The sequence below is a fragment of the Monodelphis domestica genome, chromosome 2, assembly GCF_027887165.1.
Source record: "Monodelphis domestica isolate mMonDom1 chromosome 2, mMonDom1.pri, whole genome shotgun sequence".
NCBI lineage: Eukaryota > Metazoa > Chordata > Mammalia > Didelphimorphia > Didelphidae > Monodelphis > Monodelphis domestica.
This window is the reverse complement of record NC_077228.1, coordinates 26,224,849-26,244,444: the sequence shown is the minus strand read 5'-3', so window position 1 is coordinate 26,244,444 and position 19,596 is coordinate 26,224,849. Positions and strand designations below refer to the sequence as shown.

General features: G+C 40.6%; 1 protein-coding gene across 9 annotated transcripts in view; it reads right to left on the bottom strand.

Annotated features, from left to right (window-relative positions):
* Nucleotides 1-19,596, bottom strand: part of TUT4 (terminal uridylyl transferase 4) — a 74,857-nt gene that overhangs the window by 20,403 nt on the left and 34,858 nt on the right. For 8 of the 9 annotated variants that reach the window (XR_008916039.1, XM_056815126.1, XM_056815124.1 and 5 more), the window contains 7 exons: nt 19,145-19,264; nt 16,646-16,867; nt 16,029-16,203; nt 10,538-11,256; nt 5,702-5,852; nt 4,860-4,946; nt 2,801-2,904 (listed from right to left, as the gene is read on the bottom strand). Coding sequence is in view for 8 of the 9 variants with exons in the window: in XM_056815126.1 (XP_056671104.1) it covers nt 2,801-2,904; nt 4,860-4,946; nt 5,702-5,852; nt 10,538-11,256; nt 16,029-16,203; nt 16,646-16,867; nt 19,145-19,264 (1,578 nt within the window). In the remaining variant the exon portion in view is untranslated. The remainder of the gene's footprint in view (nt 1-2,800; nt 2,905-4,859; nt 4,947-5,701; nt 5,853-10,537; nt 11,257-16,028; nt 16,204-16,645; nt 16,868-19,144; nt 19,265-19,596) is intronic. The other variant, XM_056815131.1, reaches the window with a different exon arrangement.

Sequence of the window (19,596 nt, the reverse complement as noted above, 5' to 3'; positions counted from 1 at the left end):
ACCAGCAGGTAGTACCCCCTGCTAGTACCTTCCCCAAAAGGGCCTCCTTATACACCCTGGAAGTCACTCCTGCATTCATGATCATGGGCACACTGCCTCCCTCCTTTAAATGTGAGTTTGTTCCATTCTTTTTTAAAAAATATTTTATTTTCCCATTTACCTATAATAACAATTTTTCTACAAATGTTTTCCAAAATTCTAAGATCCAAACTGTCTCCCTCTCTCCCTTCCCTTCCCCCTCCCAGAGACAGTGAGCAATTTGATTTAGGTTATACATGTGTTACCATGCAAAACACATGTCCATATGGGTCATTGTTGTATGAGAATACTCACAGAAAACCAAAATAAAACACAAATAAACTAATGTGTAAGACAGCCTGCTTTGATCTGCCTCTAACTTTACTAGTTCTCTGGTCCGAGATCATTGTCTCACTGAGAAGTTTGCACGGTTGATCATCCCACAATTGATCGATATTGCTGTTAGTGTGTCCAATGGTTTTTGTTTTTCTCTGATCACTTCTTAGATGCATAGAGTAAACACTCCCTAAGTGTTTGTGGCCAACCTATATGTATGTATCCTTCCATACACACACACACACACACACACACACACACACACGGACAGGAACAGGAACAGGACCTGGGATTTCACTGGCAGAGGGCACTTTGGGATGAGGAAGGCCCCTCTAGTCATGAAGAGCACCAAGAGGTTAAAGCCAAGATATGAATAAAGTGGGACTTGGCCAGATGGGACTTTCTGGATCCCAAGCCAAGCGAGCTTTCTGAAGTCCACTACTCTCCGATGCTTCTGTTTGTCCATAGACTCACATACACATCTTATGTGTTGATACCCAGGCCCACACTCTTCCACCTCTCTCAACCTCTATTTCAGAATTTTAGGGTTGGGAACTTCCCTATATTTCCATAAACTTCTACAAGGAGTTGGTGTCAAATGAGCCACTTTTCTCTTTCAATATTCAAGAGTCCAAGGGATCATCTGCAGAAACAAAGCCTGACCAGTGTCTCACCCTGTGATTACTATTTTTGTTACAGCAGTTTAGGATGAACAAGATGTGTGAATAGCACCCATACCAATAAAATGGTCACAGTGCTGCCTGAGCAGCTTTCTCCTTCAGAATAATTCACTCCTTCAGCACAACACTACTGACAATTTTCCCCTTTCCTTAGTTTTGCTTTGGAAAGCAAACAGAAATAGTGACTAAAAATGAATCACATTTTCTGTTAAACAAAAATAGCAAAGATTACAATCTTTTCTTAGATAAAAAACCCAAATCCAAAGTCCCTTCTGTCAGCTCCTTCCACTTCATGATGTACATGGAAAGCAGGCAGCCTCTCTCTGGATAAAGGCCCCAGAAGTGGGTGTACGTGGAATTCACTGCAATCCTGCAGATTCTCCACAGAATAGCGAACAGCATGCAGTGGAGACCACCATCTTTAGAGTGCCATCAATGAAATGACTTTGGGAAAAACCAGTTCAGTCTCCAGTGGCCCCCATTTCCTGAGGAGTGGCCTTTCCCAATTTGGCATGATCAACAGGCACTAACAAAATGAGTTTTGCTTACAGATGAAGGGTTGGTTTGCCTAGGGGGCTTGCTGGAGCCATTTAGCCAATGGAATGTGCCTCTCATTCTCACTTTGCACCTGAAGCTGTAAGGATCCATACCTAGTTCTCTGGCTTGGTATAAAAGGGAAAAGGGCAGCCCCTCCTCAACTGCCGAGGCCACCACAAATAGTCATGTATCTCCCTATAGCCTGAAGTGGACTCAGAATATGGCTTCATAAAGAACCTTTTATAAAAGGTAGCTCAATTTTTACCCATGATTTCACACCTGTTAAGTGTCAGATGTGGGATCAAGAACTGGCCAGGACAGACTAACAACTTATATCTCTTGAGAGGGCTACTACACTGATGAATCAAGGCATTGCCTTAGCTATCATTTCCCTGGATTTTTAGCAAATGCAGTTTTAGCAGAACTGGGTGTTCTGTAGCAATCTTAACTGGCTGAACTTAGTCTCTTTCTCTCTCTCTCCAAGCCCTTCAACCCTCATCACTGCCAAGGGAGTCTCCATCCAGGTTCCATCATCCAATTTCCAAATCTCACAGAACTGTGCCATGGTGGCCCCCACTACGGAAATCACTGGCCCACACTTCTCCAGAAGTTTGCCTCCTGATTAGACTCTTACCTCAAGTCCCTCCCTACTCCAGCCCAAACTCCAAATAGCTGGCAATCTCATTTCCTTAAGTCCAGAGCTTACCATGAATTATCCTACTCAATGAACTTTTTGGTTTCCCTGCTACCTTTAGGACAAACCATAGACATTCCATTGAGTTTTTAAAGCTCTTCGCCATCTGGCCCCAGTGACCTATCCAATCTCCCTAAGGATTCCAGGACACTAGGATTCAGTCAAACTGACCTATGCACAAGCTCTCCCCAGATGTGGAATGGGTTCCTTTCTTTGTCTCACAAAACCCACTCTTCCTTGAGGGCATGGTGCTGGAATCACCTTGGACATAAAGCCCTTCCTAGCCCAACTGTCAGGACTCTCTTCCTAACTCCCTTCTATTCATTGTTTCTTAAGATACTTAGAGATGTTCCTATCTTTCCTGAATGTGTATTCTTGATGTCTTTCCTCTCAACAGATAACAAGGTCTGTAGCATGGAGCATCTTCATTATGCACCAGAGGAGTTTGACAAACATTTTCTGAATCCTTTAGAACAGATGATCACAAAAGCTTCTTACAGCCAACACCAACCCGCCCTACAACACTCAGGGTTACCTCGGCATTTTCGTGGCCATCGAGCGTCATGCAGATATCAAGATCACTGTCCCGGAATCCAAACCCATTCTTTGAAGACCCGAATAAGCAAAGTCTGGCCTTTTCTAATCAAAAGAAGAAACCAAAACATATAAGGTCTATGTACCCAGTCCTCCAAAAAGTGGGATTAATGGCGAGAACTCAGCAAAATTCTTGTGTAACAAAGGAGAGCAGATGGAGAAATGCCATCCAGCCTGAGATAGAAACTGAACAAGAAATCAGGAGGCTCTTAAAGAGGTTGTGTGCAAAGATGATTTGTAAGCACACAGACCTCCTTCTGATGGACAGATCAGAAAGAGGTAGTGAGGGTTTTTTTTTTGTGAAGGTTAAGTTTTCTCCAAGGCCCCCTGTTCCTCAATGGGAGTCAGTTCCCCCCCTTCCCCATCCCACAGCATTCATTGGCAGTCTAGCTGAGATATTACCAAATTGTGCACCTTGGGGAACTAGTTAAAGGAAAGGGCTTGGGGACACTCTAGAGTGCACTGCTCAGGACAACTTTGGGCTCCTTGGCTGCAATAAAGGCTCCCACAAATGCTCTCTGCCCTTTACAAAGTAGCAGGACAGAGCAGGGAGGATATATGATAGACCTGGGATCCAGATAGCAAGATCTGGCTCACTGTGTGACTGAATAAGGGACCAAAACACCCAGAATCTGTTCCCTTTTCTAACCAACCTTCGGGATACTTTAAAGTATAACAAGTAAGATTCTGAGGAGCCAGGACTGAGAGCTAGAAAGGACCTTTGAGAGCTTTCTGTTCAATTCCCTTCTTTTAAAGATAAAGAAACTAAGGCTCTGAGGGAGAAATAACTTGTCCAAGACTCAGGACATGAATCTGAGTAGGTCCTTTTCATTTCTGCAAATTGTACGACCTCCTCCAGGAGGTCAGCTCAGATTGCTCCAGTTAGAAAATAACCTCTCCTGCCACATGGACCTTTTCTAGACAGTTTATTTTGTAATTTAGTTATCTGTATATAAATTACTCCTCCCAATTAGCTTCTGGGATGCAGGTATTTTTTTTTTCATTTCTGCAACCTGAATGACTAGCATACTGCTGGGCATGAAGTACTTTTGAGATGGATTTTCAAAAGAGACAATCATTCCTACTGTCTTAAAAAAATTCTACCAAAGAAAAGCCAGGATTTAGATTGAGGCTGTTTCTAGATGACAAAATGCATCTTTTAATAGACTAATTGATTTCTTTAAAAGAATCATCATAAACTTGTTTCTACTAGCAACTCAACTACTTTTGTAGAGTTGAAAGCTCTCTAAATGAAACAATCCTTATTAAAGCTTGAAAATCATTGGTTTACTCTAAATATCACTTTGGTAAAAACTAAGGGTGACTTTTTTTCCCTAAAGCAACTTATTTCATAGAAGCTGTTTATCAGCTGGAAGAGGGTATTCACTCCAATCTACTTCCATTTTGTCATGGAATGCAAGATTCTCCCATCCAATCCATTCATTTTATAGGTGGAGAAACAGGTCAAAGGCTATGGAGAATACTGGCCAAAGTTGTGTAGGTAGTAAAAGCAGACAAAATTTGAACCCAAGGTCCCTCAAGTCACAGCCAAGTGCTCTTTCCATCAGGAGGCTATTTTGATTCAATGTTACTTTCCTAAAAAATTGCACAAAAATTGTGACAATCTTGTTGAACTCTCAGAGGACACATGAGAGCTTCTACCTCTAAAGAAATGGGCAGTTATTGTGGCCAGGGTTGTTGCATTCTTTGTACCAGGACCCCCAGCCTTGGCCTGCATGGGACCCGACACAGAGTAATGTTTCAAGCTTGTTGAATGACTGAGTGATTAGGAAGTGAAAAGGAATTTGAGACCTGGGTTCCATCAACACCTCCCATATGCACGGTATGGAATGCAAACCAGGCTAAGAGTTACTCGCCACCTGTATAAATTCATTTTTACCCTATCAATTTTTCTCTCCAAGTATGTCAGTGAGTTATTATGTACTAAATACCAGCTCACTGGAATAAGGAAAACTGCATAGCAAATTTAAACAACATACCATTATATTCTTTTTGAATAAACCTTTCCAAACTGGCTAAAATTTGCTCCCTGCTTTGTTGTTCAGAAAATGGAGGTGATAATTCATCTAAGAGGGAAAAGAAGAAAAGTTAAAAGCAATGAAATATGATCATGCATTTGTTTTTTAAACTAAAATCTATTTCTTCATTATTACATGAATGTTTAGGGCAAGGGGGAGAAGAAAAGTATCTTATAGGTCCCCTATTTCATATCTTACCAATGGTTTTCTAAAGCACCAATTCTATATACTGTCCTCACATGACCTTTAAACTGAACTTCCATCATTCTCAAAAGGGAGCTCTCCTCTCTATAGTCAGGCCTGACATTTCACTATCCCTCAAATAGAATGGGTATGTGTTTCTGCTTCTTGTTTATGCTGTTGCAAGTAGAAGGCCTTCTCCCTCTTCTTCCAAGGACAAGAGCCAGAAATCACTTTCTCTCTGAAGTCTTACTTGCTCAACACTTCAGAGTCCTCAGTGACTTTCTCTTCCCTGAATCTCTAACAGGATTCTTGAGTGGATCCCATAATTCAACTATTGGCATTATTCTCTGGTTCTTGTTCTCAAACTAAATTCTTTAAAAGGGAGAAAGCTTGTTTCTTCCCCTGATAGCACTTTCATAAGAGAAACACAAAGTCATGAAATATTTTAACTTTTGCTCATCTCAGGCAGTGCTACAGCTGTTGATGTACCAAGTAGGCTAACAGGCATCTTTCAAGCAGAGGAGAAGTCTGGGCTACAGATCTCCAAAGGTTTCTGAAGTTTCTATTACTGTAGGCCATAATTTAGTTCTAGCCATTTCTGATAAAAAAAATGTACTCACCAAAGCATTTTTTACAAACTAGATCAAGTATATCCCGAAATCGGTATGTCATTGGTGGCAGCGGTTTGAGATCAATTTTCTTGAAATCATCTGGACAGTCATTCTTGGAGTGACCATCTCGCTTGCAGATGCTACATACTATAGTCGGAGGCTGAAGAAACACAAAGGAAGAAAAGCTATATTTCCCAGCCACTGGAATTCCTTGTCAATAGTTCTGAGATATGTACACTTCAGCTCTGACCAGCTGTGCTAGTCAGCTGAGGAAAGCATATATGATTAAGAATCAGAATGGATTCAAAAATCTCCCTTGAACTATCAATAGCTTCCATTTCCTTTTTTTTTTCAAAAGCTGCTGATGGATGAATAGCAAAATGTATATTAACTAAATGGCGAAAAAAATAGTATTTTAGAATACTAGAAAATAGTACTTAAAAACTAATTCTTTATTAATCTTGAAAAAATAGCTGATTAATCAATCAGCTAAAGTAAAAAAGCCACTTTCTATAATATTCTAGCAACTAATGAAATACATTTATTTTAAGTAATGGGCTCATATTATCATCCTTTATGGTGAACGGTCTCTTGAAGATAAAGAGCCAGAGGAAGTAGTACCCAATAGTCTCCTTTTCTGAGACTCAGACAATGGGCTGGTGAATAAGGGTGCAATTGCATCCTTGCCTCCAAAAAATAAATCAGTAATAATAAAAATAACTAACATTTATATAGCCCTTACTATGTGCAAGGCACTGCCCTAAGCTTTGCATCTTCTTAAATAAGAGATTTATGTTGAACAGCCATACTTTCTAAAATCACACTTCTTCAGGCAAACTATCCATTGTCACTGCACTTCATGAAGTACTTGGGTATAGAGGCAGAAAGGTTTTATAGTTTGTTGCTAGATGATAATGTCCCTATTTTCCTTAATAAAATCCAATTAGCTAACATGTTATCACTTTCATCTTGTATCAATTAAGAGTTCATATCAATTGTATTTTAGTTACACATTTGACTCAGTAAAAATAGTATGCACTTTTAATTTGCTATCTGGAGTTTAAGCCTTTGAAAAATTAGTGGATATAAGGCAAATTTACTAAAACCAGAAGGAGATACAACTGCTCCACGAGAGCATGACCATGCAAACAGGCCCCCATAGCAATACTACACTGAAGCAGGACTGAATTTGGAGTAAATTCATCACTGCACCCCCAGGACCAGGCTGTGTCTGCCCCAGCAGGTACGTGGCACCTTACAAAAAAATTATACTCAGAGAAAGACATTTCCCATTGCATGATAAACCCTTTTTGGACAGCAGATCAAAGGATTACTTTCACAAGGATCAATTTTGACTTTTTTAAATCTAAATTTCAGATGCCAAAAGGCAGTTTAGATATTAAGAGTCCAAATTTCTAACTTAATAAATGAAGAAAGAATAACTTCTTGCCTTTTCACTTTTCTCTCCCCTCTACATAACCCTTCTTCATATGTACCATGACCTCCAATCCCTCGACTTCTCAACTCTCAGCCTGGTCATCTCCCCAACAACTTTCTTCTCTTCTCCCCATATTAGCCTCTTCACTGGTGAGCCAGTTCAACTCTACATTGTCCTTCCAATTAAGTCCCTGGTCCCCTTGCACCCTGCCATGCCTCTGCCTTAGATGATGACTCAACCATTTGTTGCTTTCACTCCTATAATACTGCTGAATTAAGGTGGAGAAAATCACACACCTGCTCTGACTGGGTCCATTACAAATCTATGCTATATAACCTCAACTGGGCCCTCTCTGCTGCTTGGCAATCCTACTATACCTCCACTTTCCCACTCTTCCCAACAGCTCTTCCAAACCTTTTCTGCCCTCTTCAAACCTCCCTGTGTCATCCTCCTTCCCACTCTCAGCTGAGAATCTTGCCTTGTATAGGAAAAATTGAGGCCATTTGCCATGAGCTCCCTCTTCCTTATCTCCCAATACTCACCCTACTACCACAGAAAAGGTGGCTTACTCCTTAGCAAAGCTGATCCTTCTATCTGCACAAGTGATCCCACTCCATCCTAATTCCTCCAATACATTACTAGCCTCTCTCATGCCCACTCTCTCACTTATCTTCAATCTCTACCTCTTTGCTAGCTCCTTCCCTACTGTTTAGAAAAACTTTCATTTCATTCTTCCATCCATGATAACAATTGTCCTCTATCTCCTCTGCCTTTTGTAGCTTGAATGCCTGGAAAAAACATCTATAATCCGTTCCTCAACTTTCTCTCAATGCCTTCTTAACCCCTTACAGTTTTGGCCTCTGACCTCATTCCACCAAAACTACTTTTGTCCAAGGGTATTAATGATTTCCTAGCTTGCCAAATCCAGAGGCCTCTTCTCAGACTTCATTCTCCCTGATCTCTCTGTAGACTTTTAGTCTGTTGATAATATATTCTTTCTGCCTAGGTTTTCCAGACACCATTCTTTCCTGGGTTTCCTCCTACCTCCCTGGCCACTTCTCAGACTCCTCAAACCATGGGTGTCCCACAGAACACTATCTTGGGGCCCCTTCTCTTCTCTCTCTAAACTATTTCACTTAGTGGTCTCATCAGCTCCCATAGACTTATTATGATCTCTATGATGATGATTCTCAAATCTACCTTCCTTGCTCCAATCTCTCTGTTGACCTCTAATTTCTATCTGCTTTTCAGACAATTTGAATTGGATGTCTTAACTCACACTTCCAAAATAGAACTAATTATCCCCCTAAACCTTCCTCTAACTTCTCTCCTTCCAGTCCCTCAGAACCACAACCTACAAAGTCATCCTGGACCCTTCACTCTCATCCCCCCCCCCCCAAAAAAAAACAACTGTTGCCAAAGTTTATAGATTTCACCTCTGTAGCATCTCATTACATCTCCTCTCCTGTCCTGACTCAGCCCTGGCTCTACTGCAGGCCCTCATCATTTCATGCCTGTACTGCTACAATAATTGCAAGGGGGTCTCCCTGCCTCAAATCTTTCCCCATTCCACTCCATCTTCTGTTCAGCCACTAGTCTGATTTTACTAAAATGCAAGCATAATCATGCTACCTTCCTACTCAATATACTACAGTGGCTCCTCCCTATCCTCTGTTTACCCTTCAAAGCCCTTCGTAGATTAGGTCCATCCTACCTTTCTGGTCTTCTCATATCTCACTTCCCTCCACAATTTGATCCAGTGACAATGACCCCTTGGCTGTCCTAATAATAAGAAACTTCATCTTATTGGCTCTGTGCATTTTCTGGGGCTGTCCTCTGTGTCTTGGATGCTCTCTTTCTTCATCTCTGCCTGACTTCCTTTAAGCCTCCTACAGGAAGTCTTCCCCCTTTTAATTATTTCCTCCTTATTGCGTATATAGTTTGTTTTGTAGATATCTGTTTTCAAGTTGTTACCCCTGTTAGACTGTCAGCTCCTTGAAGGCAGAGACTATCTTCTGTTTCTTTTTTGTGTCCCCAGGACCTAACAGAGCCTGGCACGTGGTAGATACTTAATAAATGCTTACCAAATGAATGAATGAAGGCAGTAGTACAGAATGAGGTGACTCAAAAAGTTTTACTTTTAGCAGAATTTCCTCAGGATTGAGCAAGTTTCTGGTGATAGAATTTATTACTGGGTCACAGGATCATACAAGCCCCTCAAGGGCCATCTAGTCCAATCAGGGTCTCACTGAGGCAGGAACTGGGTGGAGAGGAAGGGGTCTTCCCAACTCTAAGCACAAGCTCCCTGGGTACTAGTCACTGGCAAGGCAACCAATGATTATGTTCATTTTATGCTAGGCATTTCATTTTTTTTAAACCCTTACCTTCTGTCTTAGATTCAATACTGTATACAGTTCCAAGACAAAAGAGAGGACTAGGTAATAGGTTATATGACTTGCCCAAAGTCAAATAACTAGGAAATGTCTGAGGCCAGATTTGAAGCCAAGATCTCGTATCTCTAGGTCTAGTTCTCTATCCACTGAGCCATCTCACTGCCCCTAGACATTTCATTTTAAACATTATCCCTTTGCAAATATTTTCCCTTTTTACAGAGAGAAAAACAGATTTGTAATTGGTCAAGTTAAACCCAGAAAGTCACTAAGTATGAAAGATAAAATTTGACTACTAAAGATTTTGGTTCCTAGTTCAGCTCTCTCCAAAAGACCATTGGGTGTCTCAGTGGATTGAGAGTAAGTCCCAGAGATGGGAGGTCCTGGGTTAAAATCTGACCTCAGACACTTCCTAGCTGTGTGACCCTGGGCAAGTCACTTAACCCCTATTGCCTAGCCCTTACCACTCTTCTGCCTTAGAACCAAAACACAGTATTGATTCTAAGACAGAAGGTAAGGGTTTTAAAATTAAAAAAAAAAAAGATCATTTGAGTGTTATTACCAACAATTTAAAAAAGCATTAAATGCTCTATGAATATGCAACATGTGGGAGAAAAAAAGATATAGTTTCCCAAGTAGAGAAAATAAGTGCATTAGGAATTGCCTGGTTTTATCATGTTTTTGAGTCACCCTAACTCAGTTCTCTGTGATACAGGAAAATGAAGCCAATAATTTGGAAAAAGTACTGAAACTTCCTTTAGAAGTTAAAAGGACAATATGACTTTAAATAAAAAAGACAACTATAAGCAGAACCACGAATAGTAGAAGACTAATCTGTTAGATAAAAGCAAAAGAAACACTGAAATATGGTTCCAGAGCAACAGTCCCAACAAAGGAAAATATGAACACGTAGGACTGGCTAAATTGTGAAGAGGTCCCAGGCCAAATGATGATTACCCTAGTGGCCTTGGATCCTACACTATAAAGCTCTGTTTCTGAGAGAAAGCGTTGTCCTACCTTGCCAGAAGTCAAAATAAATTTATCAAACACATAATGCATTTCTGGAGGGCAGAGCTGATCTTCTTCTTGAAGGTCAGAAGCTTCTGCCAGACCTTGGCAGTGGGGAGAGGTAGCTGATGTGTCAATGTCAGTGCATGGAGTCGTCTGTGAACACTTTGTTTCCAAATCTGGTCTGCAGTGGGTCCCCTCAAGTTCATTAATGGCGTCTGGGTCAGGTGACCTGTGTTCATGGCAGTTACACTGGTGGCTGAGCTCATCTTTCGAACAAATTTCTGAAGGCTCTAAATCATGTTGCTCTTCAAGAGGTTTGGGCTCTGCTTCACAGCCATCATTCTCACCATGACTGGAGTCAGTGGCATCCAGCTTCTTTACCAATCGGCCTACATCCTTCCTACATCTCTGGGACGTACACTCCGTTTCATTACAGTCATCAGACTGACAAACATGAGCACCACTCCTACTTCCTGGGTTGATCTTCTCTACATTTTCCCCCTGGAGAGGGCCGCAACTGGTGCCCACATCTCCAGACTTAGCAGGTCTCTTGTTGCTCATTTTCCCCCTCTCCTTCTTCCTGGAATCCACCTTAGACTTATTCCCGTCTTTACTCTGAGGACAAGCAAAATATTTATAGGCTGTCCTGAACCTCTCCAGGATATATTCAAACACCATCTGGCTATTCAAACTCCGTGCAACATTCCTCTTGAGAGCAAAAGGGTCTAGTGGAAAAGAAAAAGGCCATCATATTAATACCTGTTTCTAGAACACACTGAAAAATCCATGCCCTAGCTCATTGCCCTATGACTTTCATCTCAAAGTAAGGCACGGTCCTGACCTCATGGAGAAGGGGACAAAGGCATGAACATGATTCCCATAGACAGGGCAGTGAATTGTACAAGCAGTACTGAGTGATGCTTGTCTATGGAAAGGGGCAGCAGGGTCAGACTAAGGATCCACTGAAATGAACCCCGGGTTTGAAGTGAGACGACTTATATTTGAGTCCTGTCTCGGCTGGCTAAGCTGTGTGTGACCATGGACAAGTCACTTCCCTTGAGTTCTTTAATGGGCAAAGTGAAAGGGATGGCTGGCCTAAGAAGATTTCTAATGTCCTTTTCAGTTCTAACCCTAGGATCCTAGGACATGGCATCTGAATTGAGTCTGGAAGGATAAAGAGGAAGGAGCCACAGATAAAAAGACCCAAGTGTTAAGGACAAAGGCAAGGGAAAGGAAAGGAGACGAACCACTGGTCAAGGGATAAGGCAGGAAGTCAATCCAAAATTAGATAAAATAAAATTTACATTAAGAAAATAAGCAAGAGCATTGAAAGGAATTATAAAAAAAAAATGAAGGGCTACTATCAGATTTTTGAATAGATAGCAGTATTTTTTTTAGAACTGGATAAAGGAAACCAGGTCAACATAAAAGAGTGGAGGACTCAGAAGCAGTGTCCAATGAATGTGAGATAGGTCTGAGGACCTGAAGGAAAGGATCTTCCAGACCCCACTGTAGATTTACACTTTATATATGAGAGATCCATGATGAGATATTCCTAAATGAATGTCTGAAAATTTCATAAACCACTTTTAAGAAAAAATGATTAGAAAAAAGAATGATAGCTATCCAATCAATGCGGACAGTTTAAAAAGTCATATGACAAGTGGGAAAATTATTATAAAGATTTTGAGAAGTACAATAAACTATTATATGAATGTAATGGAAAATGACTGGAGTTATGTTACATAATTATCACAGACTAGATGTAACAACATATTATATAACTATATATTCCATAAAGAATGGCAAAAAGAGAAATTTTAAGAAAGATGTGTGTGACCTAATGCAGAGCAAGCAAGTCAAACTAGGAGAATACAAAGACCTCAAAAAAGCAAATGAAGAAAACACTAAAAGAAAAAATAATCCCCCCCCATTTCTATCAGATGCAATGGCTAAGAGAGGTGGGAGACCAAAGGAGCTAGCATATGTATTGAGTCAAGTTCAAGCTTTGTATTGGGCTAGTTTTGCTTACCTAGTTTGTTACTGTGTATGGCAGGTAATATGGAGGAATTTTATAGGGAAATGGTATAAAAAACAAAAACAAAAAAAGGATCCAAAATAAAACATATGGGGGTGGGGGGAAATGGGATATTTGATAAAAATGTGACATTTGGAACTAATATAATAGTGAGAACCATTTCTCAATGGGTTAAGGAATGTGAATTCTTGAGGAAATGAATAAATTGTCCATCATAATCTGAAAAGCTGTTCCAATTCTCTGACAATCAGAGAAATGCCAATTAAGACAATGCTATGGTACCCTCCCATGGCAAGGTTTGTCTATGCTGAAACGCCACAGATCTGTGATTCCTTTAGTGTGGGAACTCCCTCCACCAATGCATGTTATAACCCATCTCTAAGTTTTGGTCTAAGAAAGCTGCCGAGGTTCAGGGAAATTAAAATGATCACCCAGCTGGCAAGAAAGAGGGTCTGAGACTGGATCTGAGTCAGGTCTAAGAATGCCATTAAAAAGGAAAAGTGACCTATGTATACAAAATTATTCACAGTCACTTTATTTGCAATAATAAAAAAAAATGGAAAAAATAAATCTATGTCCAAGATTGTGGAATGGCTAAATTGTGACATGTTAACATAGTAGAATATTATTTCATTTTAAAAATTATGAACAAAGAGGACAAAGAAATAGGAAAAATATTTATGAAGTAGTGCATAGAAAATATAAATTAGAATAACACATAGTGACTTTGCCTACACTAAAAACAGCAACAAAAATCTCACAAGTTTGATGGAAAAGAGATTAGAAACACAAAAAGTGATTTTTGTACCCAAAAATTAAAAAAAAAAAAAGAAATGTTCAATGTTAATTTTTATTTGAGCTTTTATGGCTCATTTTATGTTATTTGATAAGATTATTGTTTTTAAAAGAAAGGAAACAATGGTGGCTGTATGAAATGGTTGACACCTGAGAAATGCCATACATGACAGTTAAATTTCATGAGAGATTCCCTGTGGTCCTTCTCCTGCCTACCTCCTAGGGTCCTCTTTTAAGCCTTCAGTGCTCAGATTCCTGGAGTAAGGAACATTGATTTAAACTAAAATTTTTAGTAATCAGACAGAAAAATGAGAACAAACAAGCAAGGCATCAGGTTGTAGGCTTTTCAAGCTGATGCACGTCCAGTTAGAGCATGGGATTTAGATCATCTGGCTTAACTCTCTCATTTTACCAGTAAAGAAATGGAATCTTTGTGAGAGGAAGGGACTTGCCCAAAGCCCTAGAGGTGTGATTCTCCTCCAGGGCTTCTAACTCCAAATTCAGGGCTCTTTCCACTGCTCTCCTTCTTGACAACTTGTGACACAATCAAAGGCAGTCGCCTTGTGATGTACAAATTTTTCCTCTCAAAATCTCTTGAGAGCTGGTTGTAATGTCAACTGATGCTCATTCATTGTTGTAATTGAGTTAATATTATCATTAATATCTGTAAGCCTTGTAATATGTCTATGAAGTGCTATCAACATACACAGGGCATCTAGAACTTCCACTGGAAGAGATGAGTGTAGAAATCCCAGCTCTTGATGTGTGGGAAAGTCACTCCTCTTGGACTTGTCCTCTGGGCCTCTGTTTCCTCATCTCTAAATTACTCACACTGTGTCCGAGTGATCCATAGTCTCTCCCAAGTAAAATGCCTAGAACTTTCCATACATTTTTACTTCTACTTATTTCTCTAGAAACACAACACTTATGAAAAGAATGGAGAAGAGGTATGTTAGTAGGTTGTTTTAAACCCTGGAGATAAACATCTTTCCCAAAATTATCATCAAAAGACAGGACAAACTTTCTCAGACTTACGAGGATAAAAGAAACTTGGAGGGTGAAGTCTTGGCCAACTTTTTGTGGCTCTTTTTTCTCTTTCCCAATTCTCTATCTTGTTTGCCAAAAGGGAGAAAGAATAGAGTAAAGGGTTCAGAGTAATGCAATGGCATGGAAACTGCAGTGGATATAAGAAGCAGTTGGCCTGAGTTACTAGTTGTGGGATCTATAGCAAGCCATCTCAGTTTATTTATCAAATGGGGATGATAACTGATAGTACCTAATGACTGTTAGTGAGAAAAGCCCTTGATAAATATTAAAATGCTTTCCTTAGGGGAGCCGCAGGCTGTAATAATTACATATTTCCTCCAAGTCCAGAAGGGCAGCAGTAGATGCCCACCTAATAGTGAGGAAGTATAAGGCTCTGTGGCTCTGTTAGAATAAGTGAAAAGAGGGAAAAAAATACTTAAAATCATGGACCATGATTCAATTTCCTACTCTAAATAAGTTTAGAAAAACTTCGTGGAGTTCAAACTTCTGAATGTGGATTTTATAAGCTGTTCTATTATTTTCTGTTTAAAAGGATAAAATTTTTCATTGTGTTCTTGGTATTGTACTTTGGGGATTATCAAGTATTACTTTTCTAAAGCTAAGTAACATTTAACAAGTATTCCCACCAACTATTTATTTAGGTAGATGACTGGGAAGGTAAGAAGAGAATGAAAGAAGTGAATTCAACAAGAATGGGTGAAAGAGTTAACAAGTTTTTTTTAAAAAAGACATCAAATATTAAATAGCCTCCTAGAATCTCAGCACTGAAAGAGTTCTTAAAGGTCTAATCCACCACTCCTCCCTCCCTTTACAATTGAGGAAGCTGTGGCCTATACAAGGGAAAGGATTTCATCCAGGTCAAAGAATACTATCGAATAAGAATGGCAGCCAATTATTCACAGAGATCCTTAAGAGTCCTTACAACAGTTCTGGAAAATAGATAGGAGAAGTGAAAAACTAAGGTTCCAGGAGGAAGTGACTGGCTCATGGTGACACAGTTCTCAAAGTAGTGCTCAAATCCAACTCATTCTACCTCCACATTTTTCACAATGCCCACTTTCTTCTTAGAGGGAACTACTCTAGGAGAAAGCCATGCACTTTACACAGCAAGAAAGTTGGACGATTAGAGCAGGATGTGAGACCTTAGCCCTAGGCCTTAGCTACCATCACACCACCCATCAACATCACTGTGGTTGGGACCTAGGACATCACTGATGCAGGGAGTTCTTGGTACACAAACTCCCACCACCAATGCAGAATGGCCATTCACCACTATGATAAGTATCTTATTTGATAAGCAGTAGTGAGTACAAATGATATCTGGGTGATCCTGAACCAATCATTGCCCATCTCCAATCATCTACAAGTGCATACCCATCTATAAAATGACCAAGTTGGACAGGGTGACTTGTATGGCTCATTCAGACACAAAGTACCACAATTGTTTGTGTCAGACCTCCCTGAATCATTTGTTAAACAAACTACAGAAAACAGGAAAACTAGTGGCATAGAAAGCATTGCATAGAAACTGAGGCATTCGTAATGCTGTATTAAAAACAGACAAGAAGTGACACAGAAATGAATACTTTCTAAACAAAATAACACACATCATCCCACCTTCAATGGCTATTCGCCTTTTAGGCCAGTTTTTGTTCTCTCGTGTTAAGAGTTCTTGTACCCGTACGCTTATGACATATTCCTCCAAAGCAAATTCCAGTGTGTAAAACTTTAACAGCTCTAACCATAATTGTCCCAGGGACACCTGATTTGGTATTTCCAACGCTAAAGGAGACTGGAAGAGAAAAGATAGTTGTTGTCACATAAGCCTGGCTGCAATGAATACTTTGACACTCCAGAAAAGACTGGGGCCCCATGGTCTTGTATGGGTGCCCCTAAATATTTGAAGGATTATCTGGCAGATCTTCTAGAGAGGATTAATGGGAAACCATTGGCAAGAACTGCAGTGAACAGGAAGGCACAGAGGACTCAAAATGTGGTATCTAATCCTGGTTCTGTCACTAATCAACTGTTATTAGAGGGAGGACCCAAGCCAATGAAATTACAGATCTTAAGAGTATTCATTAATTTAAAGTAAGTCAATGCTTAAAAAATAAATCCAAACCTAAAGAAGTAACTCTTAAGATACCTGAAGTATCTCTTAGGACTTAGGAAGCCTAGCCATGAAAGAGCAGGCAGGAGAAGGAACCCCCAAACAGGATATAAGGAAGGCTCACCTTGCCATGTCTCTCCTTGGCAGCACCACTCTGAGGGTCCGTTTCTGAGCTGGTTGCCTTCTTAGTGCCACTTCTCTGATCAGCTTTGGCTTTATTTTCAGAGGTGCCTGAGTTCTTCCCAGGCCCACTGGGCAAAGGTTTATATTCCCACTTCACAAACTTCTCATCTTCGATGCCCTTCAGCTGGTGCTCATCGACTCGTTTGGAGTCAAAGCCTTCAATCTACAACAAAAGTGTCCCAAGCCAGTCAAGGTAAGTAATTAAAAAGAACTTTAGTTTAATAGAAAAAACAAAACTTCACCTTGCTAAGAGAAAATCTGCAAATGAATGCATTTCACAGAACACTACAGCACCCACATATTTTGCAACTCTTATTAAGAACCACAAGCAGAGTTCTGGGTGAGTGAATTTTAGGAAGATTTGGAGTGTAGATAAATATCTGCCTACATTCATAGAGCTACAGAGGAAGAGTAGAAAAATACAAAGACAACTGACACGAGAGAGACCTTAGGTGAAGGAGCCTCTTTCTGAGGGAGGTGAGTGAGCTTTGGGGCATTCCTTTGCCCTTAAGCCTATATTCACAATCAGGGAACCACAGTAACTTCCTAGAGGAACACACTCCAAAAAAAATCCAACTTTTCAATTTGATCCTAAACACTGAGAAGACTCAATCCTGATTAGATCTGTTCTGAAGACACCACATCTTTCACAACCATATTTCCTCTAGGAGCCCTTCTTTCGCCCATTATTCTTGACTCCCAGGGCCTGGAAGAGAAGGAGGAAGGAGGATATTCTTTGTTCCAAATTGCCCCTTCTTCTACCACCCACCTTTATGGGGTTCCATACAATATGCTGGAATCTCATTATTCCCATCCTTGTCAGTGTTATCCATCAACCACTAGATCCCTGTTCTTAATCAATCACTCTAGTACCCCCCCACTCCCACTCCCATCCTATTCCAATACCATCTGTGGGGATTTCCAGTGAACATACCGACAATCCCCTGCACAAACCTCTTCTCTACCCCATTTCAACCACATGCTTGCTTATACCTTCTATCTTCTCAAGGTCATAGTTTCTAAGATCCAGAATTTTAAAGTCTACTCTCTGGCCACAATCTTGTGTCCTTTTCTTCTTTAATTCTCTCCCCCTTAGTGTGACCTTTGGTCCTTTGGGCCATTCCTATTCTCTCAAGTTCACCTTCCCACCAGGATTTATTCCCAACTTTGCACACATGGCTTTCAACTTTGTCTCATTAGCTTGTTACCCTAAAATCCCTTTCTGCCTTTCCCTGGCCTCCACCTAAAGTTGTCAGTCTATCATCATGTATTTTTAATTCTGCTCAAGTTCCCAAACTGAACTAACAGTGCCCAGTCTCTGCCACTGTTTCTGTCAGGACTAAACAAGCATCTTAAACTACTCCTCCTGCTCCATCTGCTCATTCTTCTGATGTCACCATTCACCTCCTCTCCTAGCTTGGTGACAAGGAGCTCCCTTTAACTTTCTCACCTCCCTTGATTCTTTTGCCCAGGTCCTACGTGAGGCTGATTCCCCCTTTGCAGTATCTCTCCAGTCCATCTCTATCTCCATTTCCTCTACAATCACCACCCTGACCTGGACACTCCAGATGATGTCCTAAACAGATCTTCCCGTCTTCTTCCTCTTCCTATTCTCAACCTCCATCCTTCACACAACAGCCAAAATATAGATATCTGGTCTCAGCACTCCTTTAAAGCTTGGCTTCTTCACCTTTTTTTTTTTTGCCACGGATCCCTTGTGCAGCTTGGGGAAGCTTATGAATCCTTTCTCAGAATGTTTTTAAATAATTGATAGATGTGCTAAATTTCAGTTAGGGTTAGGGAAAATATACATATAATTTTTTTTCCTATCCAAGTTCATGGGCTCTCCTAAAATCTATCAATGAAGCCAGTAGGTGTCTGTGAGCCTCAGGTGAAGAATTCCTGTTCTAGAAGCTCAGTATCTTTGATGAACATCAACTATCATCAAAAACCTCTCCATAAGATGGCATTGCCTCACTATTCCAGCATTATCTCACAAATTCTATACTTCCACCAAACAGATGGGTGGCACAATAAGTAGAAAACTTAGATGCCCATCAGCTGTGTTCCAGGGCACATCTAATCTCTGGTTGCTTCCATTTCTTCATCTGTGAAATGGGGATGATAACATCTCCACTTCCCAGGGCTGCTGGAAGGATCCAATGAAGTCATGCTTTCAAAGAGCTCTCATTATTTTTACTCTCCCTATTGGTCTATAAGCTCTAATGGCAAAGACTGTCCTCTCTTAACATTCCAATCTTTCCTAGCACCAAGCATGGAAAGTTGCCCATGGAAAGATGGCCTTGTGGCCATCATGTGAGGGACAGGGAGAATTGGATGGGAGATATAGAGGGAAGAGGGAGATAAGTATATATTTAGGCAATATGGCCAGGTCTGCCTCCCTACAGAAAGGCCCAAGCATACATGCACGCACACTTACCCAACTCCCTAAATAGGAAGGAAGAAGAGGGGGTTTTCTTTGTTGAAGAAAAAACATCACCATTAAAGCAAAAGAGTATGAAGGGATCCCCCCTTCAGCCTGGCAGTCAATGTGGCACAACTGAAAAACAAAAAATGGAAAATTAATGCTACTCTGGAGCCCTAGCCCAAAGAAACCTGGGAAATGCATAACTAGAACACAGGCAACTTCGTTTATCCAGAATAAAAGAGAACTGTGAGGAGAGAGCCCTGGCCATAGGATTGAAAGCCTTTCTGAGGCTGCTAGCTGGCTGGTGACCACAAGATACTGCCACTTTGGAAGGGGAGAGTTGCCCCTCCTGGTGGCTGCACCTCACATGAGCACTATGACAACTAAGAGAGAAGATGCCTGGAGACAGGAGCCACTCTTACCAGGATCAGGGCTGGGCACTCTGATTCCTAGCACACCCTAGT